Source organism: Bos mutus, chromosome 1 (assembly GCF_027580195.1).
Source record: "Bos mutus isolate GX-2022 chromosome 1, NWIPB_WYAK_1.1, whole genome shotgun sequence".
In the NCBI taxonomy this organism is placed as follows: Eukaryota; Metazoa; Chordata; class Mammalia; order Artiodactyla; family Bovidae; genus Bos; species Bos mutus.
Genome location: NC_091617.1, coordinates 138,961,435 through 138,981,132, shown reverse-complemented (window position 1 = coordinate 138,981,132; position 19,698 = coordinate 138,961,435). Strand labels below are relative to the sequence as shown.

The window sequence follows — 19,698 nt, the reverse complement described above, 5'->3', positions numbered from 1 at the left end:
TGCCGTTGCTGGATTCAAGGTTGCTTCAGGCATAACAGCACTTAACACAGCTCGGTCAAGTCCAAGGTGGTGGCCCTCGATCAAATACTGCCGTGTTGTCTGAGGACCCATCCTGAAGTACCTGAGATTTCATCAGTTGGCTCAGATCAGGCAAGGCTCTGTGTGTGGCTTCTCATGACCTTTCCTATAGTATATACGGAATCTCTTTTATCAAACCTACTGAATTGAGCTTTAAAACTAAGATTCCCTTAAAATAGATAATTAACAAGGGCCTACTATATAGCACAGGCAACTCTGCTCATAACTCTGCTTATAACTCATAATTACCCTCACAGGAAAAGAATCTGAAAAGGACTGGATATGTGTCTATAAGTGAATCACTTTGCTGTACACCTGAAGCTAGCTAGTATAAATCAACTATACTCCAAGATAAAATAAAAATTAAATTTAAGGAAAACCCCTAAGATTTCCTTTCAAGCATCAGTTCAGAAATCAAATTGTAACTCCTTTGACTTTATAATACAATTACGACATTTGCTAACTATTCCTCACTAGACTTAATAATTCTACCTATGCCTGATAAAATAGATCACTGGGCGGATCCTGGGAGTGGTGTGTCACCTCCCAGTAGCTGGTCACTGCCGACCCAACAGCAGAGAAAGGTCTGCCTGTCGCTTCTGTACGTAGCAACGACCCTTCGCCCAAGATGCACCATAATTGTGGCAGGATCGTCCATCACCAAGAGTCGTTTACCTCCCAGTGGCACCTGACAGTTGGTTGATGGCATTTTCTAGTTATTGAGGACGTAGAGACGTGATGCTTTCAAACGCTCTGGGCTCTGCCTACAAGGATCTGATATGGGAGTGCCATTAATTTCTAGCCGGAATGGATGGCCAACCTCAAAAACAGATAGGCACTTGAAATGCCCCATTAAGACTGCACACCCAACCCCGCAGGTCCTCTGTATGTTCTTAGCAGGTCTGTATGCTAGAAACCACAGCACAGTGTTAGGGATCTAAACAAAGGTAGGTGTGGGGCCTCTGATACTGGTCCAGTTGTAAGAACCTGTCTCCAGGGGAAGGCAGCCCTGTTAGAGGGTGTGGAGGGGTGGCTGCTGAGTCCTGGCTCCCATCGTAGCACCAGCCTGGCTACACCATACGCTGGGTGCCACCAACCAACCTCCTGGCAGTCCTTCCTATGTTTTTCTGCCAAGAAATCTTATTCTGACTTCAAGAGGTTTTCCTCTCCTGCCAGAGCCTGAGTAATTTGATTTTGTAAGGTTCGTTCTGTTCAGAGCCTTTTTTGGACACAGACGTCTAGCAGTGTTGTTTATGACTTTCCCATTACCGTTCCATGTCAAGGCAGCTGCGATGTGGTCCTGGCTGACTGATAATTGCATATGAACATCATCTCAGCCCGTGGTACCTGAAAATGTATGAAAAATCCAAATACCCTAGTCAAAGTATCCCTCGAAGTCAAAAAAGTCTTAGGAAAACAAGAAAATTATTACCACAACAAAGTAGTGAAAATCTGAGACAGAACAGCGGTGACACACCTCCTGACCACCTGCCCCTCCTCCCGAAGCATAAAATGCTGTGAATCCATCTGTGTCCGGGCTTCCCCAACCTTCAAGTGTCTGAACCAGTAGGATCTGGGAAATCTGACAAGTGAGTCATTTTGAAAAGTCAGTTACAGAATGCAGAAGAGTCCCTGGAGCTTGGGAGAAGTGGGAAGGCAAATATACCCCAGAACAGTTAAAATCAAGGAATCAGGACACCGAGAAGACTGGCCCTTCTCTTCCCCTCCCCCCACGCCCATCCTGAACATTCACCATCACCCCAGGACAGACCACCGCAGAGCAGTTTTTCTTGTACCACAAACAGAAATAGGGATGGACCACAAACTGCTTATTTACAATAGCAGCCCCATTCCTCTGCGACGCTGACAAGGCTGGTGGTGTCCAGGCGAGCTTTTGACAAACACATAAACCCCAAACTCTGTTAAATGGACAGCCACCCAATAGGCCTCCCCAGATCAGTGTGTGCCTAATGAGAAGAAACCAGGAGAGACAGGAAGCCTTTCTCCATGGTCATTCTCTTTAAGACATGCTCCTTAAAGAAGGAAAACCTATTTTTTGTGTCCTAGAGTCATTCTAATTCAGTGCTTGAATATTTTTTTGTTTTTGCTGGTTGAGATGAGGTTCTTATTGCTGTGGCTATTAACAATAAAGTGGAATCTGGAGAGGGGGAATTGGTACAGATGAGCCTATTTCCAGGGAAGGAATAGAGAGGCAAGCATAAAGAACAGACATGTAGACACAGAGTGGGGAAGGGGCGGGACAGACTGGGAGAGCAGGAATGACATTCACACTCTGCCAATTGTAAAATAGACAGCTAGTAGGAGCCTGCTGTGTAGCATGGGGAGCTCAACTCCGTGCTCTGTGATGACCCAGAGGGGTGGGACGGGGGTGATGGGACGGAGGTCCAAGAGGGAAGAGATATATGTATACATATAGCTTCACTTCACTGTACGCTTCACAGTACAGCAGAAACTAACATAACATTGTAAAGAATTTATACTTTCATAAAAATTTTAAAATTAAAAAAGAAAATAATAATGCAAGTACTAAGGAGAGAAGTGGTCAGGAAGTCCCTGACTGGGGATAATCGTGTCTGGTTTCCTGTATCTCCACTGTTCTGCAGACGATCGCTCCACAGTCCTGTTGACAGACGCTGACTTCGGAGAGGCCGCGAAACAGAAGTCCCTGACAGTGACACACACGGTCCATTACCAATCGGTGTCGCAGGCCACGGGGCCCTTGGTGGATGTCTCAGACGCTCGGCCAGGAACGAGTGAGTGGGTCAAATGTCATTTAAACTGTGTAGCTGTGGTCAGTGCTGAGAAGGCGTCCGTGGTCCATCCCTGTGCAGTAAAGCGTGGGGCTTCTTAGCTCTCTGCCTGAGAAACAGATACGTGTAATGACGTCTTTGACTGGCAGAGCAAGTTGGTATTGTTTGATCTTAGCTGTCATTAAAATTATGTTGGCTGAGGGACTTCCCTTATGGTCCAGGGGTTAAGACTATGCATTCCAGTGCAGGGGTGCAGATGTGATTCCTGGTCGAGGAGCTAAGATTCCACATGCCTTGTGGCCAAAAATCCAAAATATAAAACAGAAGCAATATTGTAAGAGACTTAACAAAAACTTTAAAAATGCTCCAAATCAAACAAATCTTTTAAAAAGTTATATCAACTAAAGCCAGTAACTCTTGGTTTACTATGAAAGTGTTAGAAATTTCATAAAATTAAAATATTAATATTTTTTTTTAATTTAGACAACACAGGGAAAGAAGAAATTGGTTAACCTTAGTGAGCATCTACTCTGTGCCAGGGTTGGGATAAAAAGATTGATGTCATATTTTTATCTTTACAACAACCCTGCAAGGTAGCTACTTACACAGCAGCTCTCAGAGCCCCCATTTTATGAGTGAGGAAACAGCCCAAAATTGTACACGTACTTTGTAGCAAAACCCAGATTGAGCTGTGGGTCTGTCTGTCCTCCAAGCTTATGCTTTTCTCCTGAACCACTGTTTGAGAAAAACATAATTCTGTTTAATCTAGGGATTGTGTTTGGTTTAATTATTAATATTTGATTCCATGTTATATGGAAATTAATTACTGCAATGAAATTAAATCCCCTAATATGTATCTAAAGCTTATTAATTAGATATTCTGGTTCCTTCATAATTGAAATTGTTTGGATGCCCAGATTACTATCTTTTCAGAAGCTTTGATGTCTAGCTTTTAAATCATTAATCACTCTCTTTGCAGAAATTTACATTCTCCAAGTAGAGTGCTATAATTAGAAAAATAAATATTACAATGTAAAAGGCTATTTTTTATAATGTCTGACTTGTAAAGCATTTATGAAATGTACTGAGCTTCATGAAGCAAACTGGTTGATTCCTAAATAACATCACACTATGCAGGAAAACAGTGCTAGCCGTTACTGAAATTCACTTGAAAAAAATGTTTTGAAGAACATTCTAAAGGAGTCTTTTATTCCTCCTCTCTATATCACCTCACATCCTTCCTTCTCTGATGATATGAGTATTTTCTGAAGACATGAATGAGGATCAGCTTTGTGAAGGAATAAGTAAGATTAAGAGACTTGCTTTTAAAAATTGCTCCTGGGTCCTTGACATTCTCCCCAGCTACAAATTTTTCCATCACAATCCTCCCTAGTCTGCTTCTGGCGACTTCAGGACCCTACACTACATGGACGGCTGTCTGAACCACTTCAGTCAGTTCAGTTGCTCAGTCGTGTACAGCTCTTTGTGACTCCATGGACTGTAGCACGCCAGGCCTCCCTGTCCATCACCAGCTCCTGGAGCCTACCCAAACTCATGTCCATTGAGTCGGTGATGCTATCCAACCATCTCATCCTCTGTCTTCCCCTTCTCCTCCTGCCACAATCTTTCCCAGCATCAGGGTCTTTTCCAGTGGGTCAGTTCTTCACACCAGGTGGCCAAAGTATTGGAGTTTCAGCTTCAGCATTAGTTCTTCCAAACAATATTCAGGACTGATCTCCTTTAAGATGGACAGGTTGGACCTCCTTGCTGTCCAAGGGATTCTCAAGAGTCTTCTCCAACACCACAGTTCAAAAGCATCAATTCTTCGGCACTCAGCTTTCTTTATAGTCAAATTCTCACATCCATACATGACTACTGCAAAAACCATAGCTTTGATTAGACGGGCCTTTGTTGGCAAAGTAATGTCTCTGCTTTTTAATATGCCATCTAGGTTGGTCATAGCTTTTCTTCCAAGGAGCAAGCATCTTTTAATTTCATGGCTGCAGTCACCATCTGCAGTGATTCTGGAACCCCCCAAAATAAAGTCTCCCACTATTTCCTTTGTTTCCCATCTATTTACCACAAAGTGATGGGATCAGATGCCATGATCTTAGTTTTCTGAATGTTGAGTTTTAAGTCAACTTTTTCACTCTCCTCTTTCACTTTCATCATGAGGCTCTTTAGTTCTTCTTCACTTTCTGCCATAAGGGTGGTGTCATCTGCATATCTGAGGTTATTGATATTTCTCCGGTGATCTTGATTCCAGCTTGTGTTTCATCCAGCCCAGCATGTTTCATGATGTACTCTGCATATAAGTTAAATAAGCAGGGTGACAATATACAGCCTTGACGGACTCCTTTTCCTATTTGGAACCAGTCTGTTGTTCCATGTCCAGTTCTAACTGTTGCTTCTTGGCCTGCTTACAGGTTTCTCAAGAGGCAGGTCAGGTGGTCTGGTATTCTCATCTCTTTCAGAATTTTCCACAGTTTATTGTGATCCACACAGTCAAAGACTTTGGCATAGTCAATAAAGCAGAAATAGATGTTTCTCTGGAACTCTCTTATTTTTTCCATGATCCAGTGGATGTTGGCAATGTGATCTCTGGTTCTTCTGCCTTTTCTAGGGCTTTTCAACTTAGGGCTCTTCAACCCAAGAAAGGTTACAGATCCCGGGACTTCCATTAGTGGATCCCTGACCTCAGCAAGCCTTTGTTCTGAGGAGGAGGGTAGGAAAGAGGGAGGGGACACAGGACATTGCCCCAGGAAGTGGCTCCCAGTCTTCTGTATGCATCAGAATTACCCAGAGGGCCCGTTTAAAATACTCATTCCAGGCCTCCACACCCAAGGATTCTGAGCTGCTTTGTCTAGGGTGGGGCCAGGGACTCTACATTATAACAACCACTTCCTCAGGTGTTAGGCGTGATCCTGGAGTGCTCTGCGGTGCAGGAGCCTCAAGCCTGCCAGGCTCGTGGCACAGCATCCTCCCTGCTCACCAGATGAAGAACCAGCATTTCTAGCTCCATGTCAATGCTCAACTACCAGAGATGCACAAGGGCTAGTCATCAAAGGTTAAGACCGGAGAGGAGGACAGTGCAACTAAAGCACAGGCAGCCTGGTAGCTGCTCAGTCAGCCTAAGAACGAGGGAAGGCTGACCTGGCAGCTTTCAGAATATCCACACAGACCTGCATCGGAGCCACTAGCAGGAGCTCTGACAAGTGAGAGGGCAGTGGCAGGCAAGAGGCTGGTGGAAGGGGCGAGATGGAAGCTGGTGGAAAGGGGCACAGTGGTGTCTCTCATGGCCTCATGGCTTTCACGGTGTAAGCACAGTGGGGGAGCATTAAGGATTCCTTCATTCAACTCAGAAGGATTTATGAAGATGTTAGTTACTTCACATGTGGCCCAGTGCTCAGGGATGGGGGTGCATCATAAGGCACAGAAAGACTTTCACCTCCTCTGAGTGGAGGAAGTCAGTGTGAAACAAGGAATGAAAGCACTTTTCATTTATCAGTAAGTCTTCCTCAGCGATCGGTGCAAAGAAACAGAGAAAAACAACAGAATGGGAAAGACTAGAGATCGCTTCAAGAAAATCAGAGGTACCAAGGGAACATTTCATGCAAAGATGGGCACAATAAAGGACAGAAATGGTATGGACCTAACAGAAGCAGAAGATATTAAGAAGAGGTGGCAAGAATACACAGAAGAATTATACAAAAAATATCTTCATGACCCACATAACCACAATGGTGTGATCACTTACCTAGAGCCAGATATCCTGGAGTGTGAAGTGTAATGAGCCTTAGGAAGCATCACTACGAACAAAGCTAGTGGAGGTAATGGATTTCCAGTTAAGTTACTTCAAATCCTAAAAGATGATGCTGTGAAAGTGCTGCACTCAATATGCCAGCAAGTTTGGAAAACTCAGCAGTGGCCACAGGACTAGAAAAGGTCAGTTTTCATTCCAATCCCAAAGAAAGGCAATGCCAAAGAATGCTGAAACTACCACACAATTGCACTCATCTCATGCTAGTAATGTGCAAAATTCTCCAAGCCAGGCTTCAACAATACATGAACTGTGAACTTTCAGATGTTCAAGCTGGATTTAGAAAAGGCAGAGGAACCAGAGATCAAATTTCCAACATACGTTGGATCATCAACAAAGCAAGAGAGTTCCAGAAAAAACATCTACTTCTGCTTTGTTGACTATGCCAAAGCCTTTGACTGTGTGGATCACAATAAACTGTGGAAAATTCTGAAAGAGATGGGAATACCAGACCACCTGACCTGCCTCCTGATAAATCTGTATGCAGGTCAAGAAACAATAGTTAGAACTGGACATGGAACAACAGACTGGTTCCAAATTGGGAGAGGAGTTTGTCAAGGCTGTATATTGTCACCGTTTATTTAACTTATATGTAGAGTACATCATGAGACATGCTGGGCTGGATGATGCACAAGCTAGAATCAAGATCACTGGAGAAATATCAATAACCTCAGATATGTAAATGACACCACTCTTATGGCAGAAAGTGAAGAAGAACTAAAGAGCCTCTTGATGAAAGTGAAAGAGGAGAGTGAAAAAACTGGCTTAAAACTCAACATTCACGTTTATACCTGTGGTGGATTCATGTTGATATATAGCAAAACCAATACAATATTGTAAAGCTAAAAAATTAAAAAAAACTCAATATTCAGAAAACTAAGATCATGGCATCTGGTCCCATCATTTCATGGCAAATAGATAGGAAACAATGGAAATAGTGGGAGACTTTATTTTGGGGGGTTCCAGAATCACTGCAGATGGTGACTGCAGCCATGAAATTAAAAGATGCTTGCTCCTTGGAAGAAAAGTTATGACCAACTTAGACAGCATATTAAAAAGCAGAGGCATTACTTTGCCAACAAAGGTCCATCTAGTCAAAGCTATGGTTTTTCCAGTAGTCATGTATGGATGTGAGAGTTGGACTATAAAGAAAGCTGAGTGCCGAAGAATTGATGCTTTTGAACTGTGATATTGGAGAAGGCTCTTGAGAGTTTCTTGGACTGCAAGGTGATCCAACCAGTCCATCCTAAAGAAAATCAGTCCTGAATATTCACTGGAAGGACTGATCCTGAAGCTGAAACTCCAATACTTTGGCCACCTGGTGTGAAGAAGTGACTCATTGGAAAAGACCCTGATGCTGGGAAAGACTGAAGACAGGAGGAGAAGGGGAAAACAGGATGAGATGGTTGGATGGCATCACCAACTCAATGGACATGAGTTTGAGCAAGCTCTGGGAGTTGGTGATGGACAGGGATGCCTGGTATGCTGCAGTCCATGGGGTCATAAAGAGTTGGACACAACTGAGTGACTGAATTGAACTGAACTCAACAAGGAAAAATTAGAACAGCATGATGGGATGATGAGTCAGCAGTGGGGTTATGGGGACCAGGCAGGATTTGCAGTTAGAAGTGTTTCTATGTACACAGTCGCATCCTCCCTCCACCCCCAACCCCCAGGGCCAGGACTCTTTGCAGATACTTAATGGTGATTGCATCCATGAAATTAAAAGACACTTACTCCTTGTAAGGAAAGTTATGACCAACCTAGACAGCATATTAAAAAGCAGAGATATTACTTTGCCAACAAAGATCCGTCTAGTCAAGGCTATGGTTTTTGCTGTGGTCATGTATGGATATGAGAGTTGGACTATGAAGAAAGCTGAGCACCGAAGAATTGATGCTTTTGAACTGTGGTGTTGGAGAAGACTATTGAGAGTCCCTTGGACTGCAAGGAGATCCAACCAGTCCATTCTAAAAGAGATCAGTCCTGGGTGTTCATTGGAAGGACTGATGCTAAAGCTGAAACTCTAATACTTTGGCCACCTCATGCAAAGAGTCGACACACTGGAAAAGACTCTGATGCTGGGAGGGATTGGGGCAGGAGGAGAAGGGGATGACAGAGGATGAAATGGCTGGGTGGTATCACCGACTCGATGGACATGAGTTTGAATAAACTCCAGGAGTTGGTGATAGACAGGGAGGCCTGTCGTGCTGCGATTCATGGGGTCGCAAAGAGTCAACACAACTGAGCTACTGAACTGAACTGAACTGAAGGTAGCTCGAATGGTAAAGAATCTACCTACCTGCAATGCAGGAGACCTGGGCTCGATCCCTGAGTTGGGAAGATTCCCTGGCGAAGAACATGACATTCCACTCCAGTATTCTTGCCTGGAGAATTCCATGGACAGAGGAGCCTGAGAGGCTACAGTCCCTAGAGTCGCAACTGAGCAAGTAACACTTTCTTTTTCTCTAGAGTTATCATTACTTTGGGGAACCTGAATACACTTTTTTACTTACAAGAGTGCAAGGGTACAAAGATGTGTGATCACTGTTAGAGATCACCCGGGTGTGTTTTGTCATATTTACCTGGACATCATGCATCCATTGTCACTCATTCTTTCATGCAAAGAGTGTTCACCAAGCAGCCCAGGCACATGCAGGGCTGGACTAGTAGACAAATAAGACATGTCCCCCTGCACCCCTCACCTCTGTCTCCCCTAGTTACTACCAGTCAGTGCCTTTCTGCATTCCTGGCATTCTCCAGCATTTTATGCTGTTGTTTTTGTTCCGTCGCTAATTGTGTCCAATTCTTTGTGACGCCACAGATGGCAACAACCTAGGCTCCACTGTCCAACATCTAGTTCTGTGATTTTTCATGGCTATTTCCTGTCAAGTTCTCTAAAGTGAATTTCTAGCCTTCCTGGTCCACCTACCAAATCTCCCATCATCATCTTCATTAAACAGGATGCTCTCCATCCCTGGTCAAGTGTTTGTCACTCAGGAATCACGGGTTCAGTCCCAGGTTGGTTGATTCCTCCCACATGCCTGCAGTTCACTAGCTGGTTAATCTCACTCACATCTCTCGACAGTGTTGATGGTGGGTGAGGTCATCACCCCAGTCCCGGAGAGGAAGGCAGTGGGCACTTGGTGAGGTCACAGCCCTCAAGGAGTGATGCTGCACCAGTTTCAGAGGAGCTCACCCCAAAACCCCACTCTTAACCCCTCCACACTGCCTCTAAGCAGAGACAGTGCTTCCAATAGGACCTCCAGGGAGGAAAGTCACTTCCCATATATATAAAATAAGAAGAGTTTACAACATGGATTGAATCTTTCCTGTTGTGACTTAAAAAAAAAATGTGCCACACTCCATCACCTATCCTGGTACTCAACATACAGTGGAAAAGTACCTGATGGGGATGAAGAGTCTAGGGTGTGAATCATAAATATTTATTCTTTAAATGATAGGAATATTCAGCCCCCTCCTCATTACATTCTCTCTATGAGACAACTGGTAAATTCATCCTACAAAGCCGAGGCCTCAGCATCTGAAAAAGTCAAAAACCAGTGGCAGGGAGTAAAAGCCGATTAATCCCACAATTGCGGTCCACATGGCATGTTTTATAACCCTATTATCTGCCAAATCCTCTCTTATCCCAAGTTCAAGATAATTAAAATAATTTGATTCAATGGGCAGAAGCTTAATAATTCCAGTTCAGACCTGGTGTTGAAAGGCCAAGAGTTATTTATATCACTTACACCCTATCATTGATTGCTTAGCAAGCATGGTACCTCATCACTGGAATTTATTTATAATGTTGAGGTCCCAGATAAACTACTTTCCATGCAGAGGCAGTAAACCCCAACATTTATTTGGTTAATAGATTAACTAGGAAGATGTACAAAGGAGATTACTAAGTGGAACCCAAGTAAGGTTTTTGTTTTAGCTGCTATCTTAGAAACTATCTTACAGAAAAGTTCAGTTCAGGTCAGAAAACTTGATGATTAAAAAATGTGTCAACCCCTCTGTAGTATTCTACAGAGTAGTATTCTCTGTAGTATACAGAGACAATTTTGCCCATAGGATTCTTGCTTAGAGCAGGACAAACTGCAGTTCAAAAAGTAATATCATGACCTATATTCCCAACATTATCAGGCCACTGGTAAAGCTGTCTTCATCTAGGAAAAAAAAAAAGTGATAATGAACAAAATTAACTGGAAAAGACTTCTGGCCTGAACAGTGCAACGTGACCATGGAACTTTCCAGATAGAGTGATCTTACTGGTGAAAGGGGTCTGTGGGAGTGAAGGTTTCTCTCTGGCCCACCGTTGGTGGGTGAGCTTGGAAGGAGGAAGCTCACAGGTGTGGGGTTTGGGGAGTTTGAGGAAACTGTGTCCTGAAAGTGAGACTCTCAAGCTGACCCCTTTTTCCACAAGCATCCACACCAGGAGTAAACTTGATCCCTAGCTGCACCAACAAGCAGCTTAAAGAAGAATAAAAATAAGAACCCTCAAAACTTATGTAAGGGACTGGGTAATTTTCTGGAAAAGATTCATTAGCATTTAAATAACAAGCTCCACTATTTAAGCTCCACTTATCATGTTGACAGTGCCTGAGAGACATGCAGCCTCCTACCAGGAGGTTTTTCTGTCTCTTTGAGGACCTCTCTCCTAGCATTTAGGCAGAGAAACCCAATTATCATTCATACCTTTCTGTCCAGAGAGCTTGGTGCTCTAGCATAACTCATTTACATTCTAATCAAGGCCCCCAAAAATCCTCCAAAAAGTCGTCCGTGGAATTTTGCAAGTAACGGATAAAATGTGTCTGAAAATCAATGCCCCAGAGAATTATGCACCAAGACGGAGCATTTTGATGATCCAGGAAATCTTAAAATATATTGACCAAGCTGCCATCTTTATGCTTCTCTGCAATGTTGTAGAATGATGGATTAGATTCCAAGTCTGATAACTGGAAACTGGCAAAAAGGAAAATCCCACACTTTAAAAGAAAGTCATTTCACCACTTTCAAGTGTCGTGCCCCATGACCCAGCATGGAATTATAAGCAAGCTAGTGTCACGCAGACTCCGTGCCTGACTCTTAGGGGTCCGGCTGAGGACACGCTTGGCCAAGTAATGGGCAGTCTTGGACTGACAGGTGGGGTCTTGAGTTCTGTTCTTATCACTTAATAGCTGTATCACTTCTCTCTGAGCTTCCATCACCTCAACTGTAAAGTGACTCTGGGCTGCATGTATTCATCCAAGGTAGTCTGTGTCCAGAGATCATGGTAGGCTCTCAGTTAATTTTGGATGATCCCAAGATGTACACCCTTACTCTGTCCTGCAGAGACTTGGAGGCTCAGGAGCATCATGAGTCCATGTCATCAGGCCACAGGTTGTCCCTCTGTTTTTTGTTCTTTAGAAAGTGCTCCATTAGTGATAAGCAGTCATCACAGATGGCAGTGTAGAGAGGTAGCTGGATCATTTTTGAAATAGAACTGCCTAAAACTCCTCTTTGAAAAGCAGAGAATTCAAAAATGGAGAAGGACCCTATGTTGCCTTCAGGATGGAGCCCCAGAAAAATCATGCCAGTAACTGGGCCTCTCCCTTTTCCACAGAATTCCAGTGTCCAACACTCGGTGCTGTTGGACCATCTTTTTTTTCTTAGCTAAGAGCTGAGCTAAGAACTCCATCTACCCACTTGACCTCTTGCCTCTGTTCCCAGACTTAGAGATGATGAAACCCACCTGGCTTCAGCCTGTGTGTCCATAAATCTCTGTGTTTCTGAAGATGGCAGAGCCGGGACATCCAAACATGCATGAACCCTTTGTTCTGCACATCGAATCACCCAAGTCATCGTCAGAGTTCAGACAATCACGTTGAAGAGATGCTGCCATATGCAAAGGGATAAGAGAGTGTTTGGACAAAAATGGATCTTCCCTCTTTCCCTGCTCTAGAGCACTGCAATTTAGTTGATGAACAACAGTCATACTTGAGGCAGTGAGTTAATATTAGACAGCAATCTATACAGGAGACCCCTGCTTCCTTTCCTAGAGCTGCTGTTAAAAACATGTCACAAACTGCCTGGCTTTTTTTTCTTTTTTGGTGTGGCTTTAAAGAACCAGAATTGATGTTCTCACAGTCCCACTAGCAACAGGTCCAAAATCAAGGTGTCAGCAGGCCACACCCCCTCTGAAGCTGGTAGGGGAGGACCTTTCCTTGCCCCTTCCCAGTGTGTGGTGGTGGTCTCCGAGCTCCTCAGTCCAGCTGAGGCTGTTGATCTCTGCCTCCATCACCCTCTCCTCCTTGTCCGTCTCCTTGTCTTGTAAGGACGCCAGTTATGTTAGCTCCAGAAGGCACCCTACTCCAGTCTGGCCTCATCTGAACTAATAGCAAAAGCAGTGACCCTACTTCTAACTACGATCACCAGCTGAGGTTCCGGGCTCAAGATGTGGACGTATGAATCTTTTTGAGGGAACAGAGTTCAACCTGTAAGAATACCTGGAGGTAATACTATAGCAAGGAAGCCCCATTACTGCATACGCGGTCCAACTCTCTCCTTTTACAGAAGGTGGTGATTCTTAGAAAGTTTAAGTGATATGAGGGGTATCATGAAACTATTATGAGCCCAGAGTAAGACTCAAATTCATAACTCCTGAGTCCAAATCTGATGTTCTTTCTCTACAGGGATTGTTTAAGTGCTTAAGTATCACATGAGTGCTTCAGACCCTAGGGGAAAGGAAACCAGTGCTCCATACAGGGCAATCAGAGAGAGCTTCCCGGAGGCAGCGTGAGTGGATCATAGAGCTGAATCGGGAGCACCCCACTCCACACCTTGATCACAGCCGACCACCCTCCCAAAGACAAACATAGACTTTGTTCTGGTTCTTCCCAGATCCCACCACCAGGAGGAATGCCAAGGCTGGGCCCACAGCGAGGAACCGGTATGCCAGCCAGTGGACCCTCAACAGACCCCACCCCACCGTTTCAACACACACCCTCACCACCGACTGGAGGCTGCCAACGCCCAGGGCCGCAGGCTCAATGGACAAGGAGAGTGACAGCTACAGCGTCAGCCCCTCACAAGACACAGGTAGGGCCTGCCTACTGCCTCCTCCCTGAATGAGCAGGACTACACTCTGAGTTTCAGGGCCCTACCTGCACCCTTTCAAGGTCACTTTCAACTTGCTGGACCATTGACCTGACGGGTACCGATGAAGCTGTACTTTAGTGGCCAAATCTAGGGTCCAGCCAAGTCCGCAAAGCAAAACCAAAAGAATCTATGTTGCAGGCATCCCTAATCTCAGACTCACACTGCTCCCTCTGCCCTTCACTCCTGCTCTGCTGAGAGAAACACAGAAGTTTCTAAGTGTTCTCCCATGATTACAATCACCCTGATTATACCTTGAGAGGGTGTGTGGCCCACTCCCATCCCCAGGATTAAGACTGGACTTGAAGTTGCATGACAAGGTCACAGCACCCTGGATGGGGAACATGGCTGATCCATTTGACAATGAAACAGGGCTTGATTATCTGTCTGTCCCACTCGCCAAGACCTCACCCTAGAGGGAAGACAGAGCCTAAGAATAGCACTGGGTTGCCCACCCTCCCTCCAATCTAAAATTTTGAAAAGAAATTCTATCTAAACTTAATAGCTGTAGGAAATTTTCATACTCATTTTCTTTTGTTCTGGATGATATACTTCAAAAATAGTCTTCCAGAGGTGGAGCATCACCACGTACATTTATTTTTATGGCAGTTATTTCTCTTACAAGAACCTCAGAGTTCCACTGAGGTGACTTCAGAACTTTTGAGTGGGTTTAAAATCTAGAGAGTCCTCTTACCCAAGATGTACCTTTTAGGGTTCTGGCGGGTCTCTGGTCCCCATAAAGGGTGAGCCTTAAACACAAAGGATGTGCCCCAGGGTTCAGCTGCGATTCTGCCTAGTGACCAATTCCATGCAGTTACATGTTCATTGCTAAGGACTGGCCTGTATTCCTGCCCCACGGAGGCCAGAGGAGCTGAACACAGAGCTCAGATCGTTCCTGACAATGAAAGTGTCCCTGTGGCCCAGGAAGACTTGCAGAGCAGGGAGGGGCGTATTCATGCATATTGCATTCCCACCTGTCTTGAATCCGCCTGCAATGCAGGAGACATGGGTTTGATCCCTGAGTTGGGAAGATCCACTGGAGGAGGAAATAGCAACCCACTCCAGTATTCTTGCCTGGAGAATCCCATGGACAGAGGAGCCTGGTGGGCTATAGTCCATGGAATCCCAAGGAGTCAGACACGACTGAGCAACTAAACAACAAGCAAGCTGTCTTAATTAAAAGCAGAAGTTTTCAGGGGGGTGTATTACTGATCTATGGCAATGTCCCATATTGGGGACAGGTGCCTCCAGCAAGTCAGTTGAAGCCCTGAAGCCACATGGCTGAGGCTCATGAAGGTGGCCTCACAGTGACAAAGGCAGTCCTCAGATAAAGACCCAGGACTCCTGTCCGGCTGCCCAGTGGTGGGGAGAACCAGCCACAGGTCACCATCACCACCCGGTCAGTGCAGACTCCCAGTGACGACTCATCATCTCGTTTTCTCTTTTTCATGGCACAGATCGAGCGCGAAGCAGCATGGTCTCCACAGAAAGTGCCTCCTCCACTTATGAAGAACTGGCCAGGGCCTACGAGCACGCCAAGATGGAAGAGCAGCTGAGGCACGCCAAGTTCACCATCACGGAGTGCTTCATCTCAGACACATCGTCCGAGCAGTTGACGGCAGGGACAAATGAGTACACAGACAGTCTGACCTCCAGCACCCCTTCGGAGTCAGGGATCTGCAGGTTCACCGCCTCTCCCCCCAAACCTCAGGATGGAGGACGAGTGATGAACATGGCAGTTCCAAAGGCACATCGGCCAGGTGAGACGAGACACGCCTGGACCAGTGTCGGGGAAGCACGTCTTCCCAAGACACACTCTTCCACTGCGAAAGCCTTGTTGGTGTTTAGACTAGTCTTCTGTTTATTGATTGCTGAACCATGTACCACCCCAAAGCCTAGAGGCTTACAGCAACAATGATCATTTATTTCATGTATGAATCTGAAATTGAGTCAGAGCTTGATTGGGACACACATATCCATTCCAGCTGTGTCCATGGAGAACCCCAGTTAGGTTGGAGAAGACATGTTCAGTCACTAACCTGGAGGGTAGGTTCTGGCCATGTCCTCCCAACACAGGTTTCTCCATGATCTGGCTTATGCTTCCTCCTGTCTAAGAGCCAGTGTCCCAAGAGATGGACAGTGGAAATAGCCATTTCCTTAAGCCTGGGCCTGGAAACTGATGCAGCACTTCTGCCATATACTGTCAGTCAAGTGATCACAAAGCTCTGGGAGCCCAGGGTCTAAGAAGGGAGTTCTCTGCTGCTTGAGAAGTATTGAAAATTGGGGGTGAGGGTTTTAGAAGGACAGCAGTTTTACCAGTGAGCCAGCCTCTGTAAATTGGCTTCACTGACTCACCCAAAATGACAGTAAATGGCTGGTATCAGGTTGGCAATACGTTGGTGTCTGCCTTGATCAGTAGAGTGAGTAGAAGCTGCAAACCTTGAGGCCTGCAGGGCCTGGCAGATCCTGTGAATGAGTGAAGAGGGTGACGAGCAGAGCAAAGGGAGGGATAGAGACATGGAGAACTCAAGAGTTCAGTGACTGTAGAGGAAAAGGACTCCAGCAAACTCCTGCCAACTGATCCTGAGTGGAAATGGGGGCCTGTAAAAGGAGATTCTCAAAGGGAGACAGATATTTGGGTTTTATATGGAGACTCACAGTTTTCAAGTGTTTGCTCAGATTTGTGCAAATCATCATACAGGGCAAATTAAACACATCTTTAGACTGCATCCAAACAATGGCAACCAGTTGTAGTTCTCATCTGAAAAATCCTTTTTCCTTTTTCACCCTGAAGTTCCTGTCTATAGATTTGACTTTGTGCACTGGCTAATCCATTCTTGTTGAACCCAGTTTTATTTCTCATTTTCCTATTTTCTGAGCCACTTTATTGGTTCTATTTCAAAAATGTATATCCATTTTAAATCACCATGATTCCTCTGGGCTTTTCAGCAGTCTGCCAGGCTGAAATAAGCTTTAGAAATGCATAAAAATATATAAAATAAAAATTGTCTATCCAGCAACTAATCTCCCAAACCGAGTCAAGATCCACACCAGCCAACTATCAAGAATGATGGCTTCATTTATTTCTGTGCTGTCTACCTCCTCAGGGAGATGTTGTTATCGGTGGGTGTTTTTATCCAAAGGACTTTTTGTTGCTGGCATTTATTTGCAAGACAGATGCAAGTGTAGGATAAATATCATGACTTTTTTGAGGCTGTACAGCTTGAGGTTGAGGAAGACAGGAGAGGAGAAAAATGAGCCCCTGGCCTTTTGTTTAGTCTTGCTGAGCTGCAGTTGGCTCATCTGTAAAATGGGGATGACATAGACGCCCACTATCTGGGCTTTGTGTAAGCTGTGTGTTGCCTGATGCAGGTGTCAGCAGCAGTAGTGGTCGCTTGGGTCTTGCCTGGTTGACGTGCTGTTAGGGCTCCCACAGTGACCCCAGTGATGGTCTCAGGGTGAGGTGCTGCCCCCGACCCCTGCTTTCCTCCTTTGGTTTATTTTCCTTCCGTGGCCCTTGATTCCTGGACAGCATCCACCTCATTTATGTGTCTACCAGTTCAACTATACACTGTGACCAAGTGGGACTTCTCAGGAATTCAAGGATGGTTCAATATAAAATCATTAATATTAACAGAATTGGGGGGGGGGTGGATACACGATCATTCAAGGCAGAGAAAGCATTTGACAAAACCCAACGTTTTTCTCAAAAAAATAAGAACACTCCACAAAGTAAGAATAAAAGAGAATTCCTTCAACTTGAGAAAGGGCATGTATGTGAAACAGCGAACATCATACTTAATGGTGAAAAATTGAATAAATACTATTTCCTTAAGATCAGGAATGAGATGAAGGTGTCTGCTCTCACCGCTTCTACTTAATATTGCATTGTAATTTCTAGTAAGGCAAATTAAGAAAATGGCATCCATATTCGGCAGATAAAAGTAAAGCAGTGGCAAAGATTCTGCCTGCCAATACAGGAGATGCAAGAGATGCAGATTCAATCCCTGGGTTGGGAAGATCCCCTGGAGTAGGAAATGGCACCCCACTCCAGTATTTGAGTAGCCTGGCATGCTAAGTGTACGGGGCCGCAAAGAGTCCGGCACAACTTGAGCAGCAGTTAAGTACTTCACACTGCCATCTGAGACACACACCACACTTCTCCTTGCACACAGCAAGCCCCTGAGGAGCACTAAGTATGTGCGCAGGTCTTGAAATAGTTAAAGGTTTGTGTCTTGTTGATGACTTGTTGTTCAGTGTTTTTTGACTCATATTAAAAAATGTTTAAACTGTTTTCATGAGATTGTTGCCTGGATCCATCAGAACAATTGAGAAAAGCTAGAGAAGGTACTATGTACTATGTCATAATATATACACTATTTATATATTGTTTTTTAATCTCATTTTTTAAATTATTTATTTATTTATTTATCTGGCTGTGTGGGGTCTCAGCTGTGGCGAGTGGGATCTTCCTTGCATCAGGTGAGATCTTTTGCTGAGTCTCATAGACTCTCTAGTTGTGGCATTCAGGCTCAGTAGTTATAGCACTCAGGCTTAGTTGCTCCACAGTTCATGGGGTCTTCGTTCCCTGACCAGGAACCAAACCCACATTTCCTGCATTGCAAGGTGGATTCTTAACCACTGGACCCCCAGGGAAGTCCCTTTATATACTCTTTAGACTAAAATGATTTTATAACTTTAGGTATGAATAAGCTTTTAAATTCACCTGAATTCTAATGTCCACAAACTGTGTTGTCCACTCTAGATGCCAAAATTATCATTGAGCATTTGATATGCTTTTAGAAAAATACGTCATCCTCTGGAAGCCTTCCTGTATCTCCTTTATAATGGAACTAAATTAAACACTGGGCACAAAACCCAAAGTTACAATGTAGTATCCTGCTGACTGGAGACTGTCAAAATTAGCAGTTCCTTGAGCAGGTCTTTCAAACCAAATTATTTACCTGTGTTTCCTCATGTTTCTGAATGCTTATCAGTCATCCAAGTCTCTGGATATCTGTTTCCTTGCCATCAGTTCTTTTTTGATGAGCTTTTTTTTTTTTTCTCCATTTATAATCCCAAGCTTTTAAGTTCTTTGCAAATCAGGATTAAGTTAAAAATGAATTTGGCCAGACTGTGGCTGCAGGAAAATAGGAAACATGTCTTAGTTACCTTTATTTTTCCCCCAGTGCCTATCAGATATGGGACAGCATAAAAAGTGTCCAAGAATTATTTTCAACTGACTTAATTAATTGAATATATACTCCTATCACTGTCTGATGTATAGTAGGTGCTTAATAAATGTTATTGAATGAATTAATATATGATGATTGTGATGATGAAAAGATTGGCCAATTGATTCAAATATTACAACTGTTAGAAATTATTAGTAAAATAAAAGAGTACATTTAAGTCTACTCCATCTTCCAGCCTAACTTTAAACAAAGTGATTTATTTTCTAATCTTGCTCGTTAAGTCAAAACAAACTCTCTTCCACCAGTGGGGGTAGTTCCCCATGAAATGTGGACAGCTACTACCAAGGCAGGTATCAAAATCTAGTTTTACATCTTTAACACATCTGAGTTTTGAATTTTCTGCCTTTTTAGGACTTATGTATTTCAAATCAAATGCAGGTTTTGTAACTTTTGTTTTCTTCAATAAGACATGGCTATTTCTATCTTTGGGGCTTCCCTGGTGGCTCAGATGGTAAAGAATCTGCCTGCAATGCAGGAGACCTGGGTTCAATCCCTGGGTCAGCAAGATTCCCTGGAGGAGGGCATGGGTACCCACTCCAGTATTCTTGCCTGGAAAATTCCATGGACAGAGAGGAGCCCTGATGGGCTACAGTCCATGGGGTCGAAAAGAGTCAGACATGACTGTGACTAA

General features: G+C 44.2%; 1 protein-coding gene across 1 annotated transcript in view; it reads left to right on the top strand.

Annotated features, from left to right (window-relative positions):
- The window catches only part of DSCAM (DS cell adhesion molecule), a 692,286-nt gene that overhangs the window by 660,133 nt on the left and 12,455 nt on the right, over window positions 1–19,698 (top strand). The window contains exons 30-32 of the mRNA XM_070363231.1: window positions 2,703–2,852; window positions 13,558–13,755; window positions 15,270–15,572. Of these exons, the coding sequence (XP_070219332.1) occupies window positions 2,703–2,852; window positions 13,558–13,755; window positions 15,270–15,572 (651 nt within the window). The remainder of the gene's footprint in view (window positions 1–2,702; window positions 2,853–13,557; window positions 13,756–15,269; window positions 15,573–19,698) is intronic.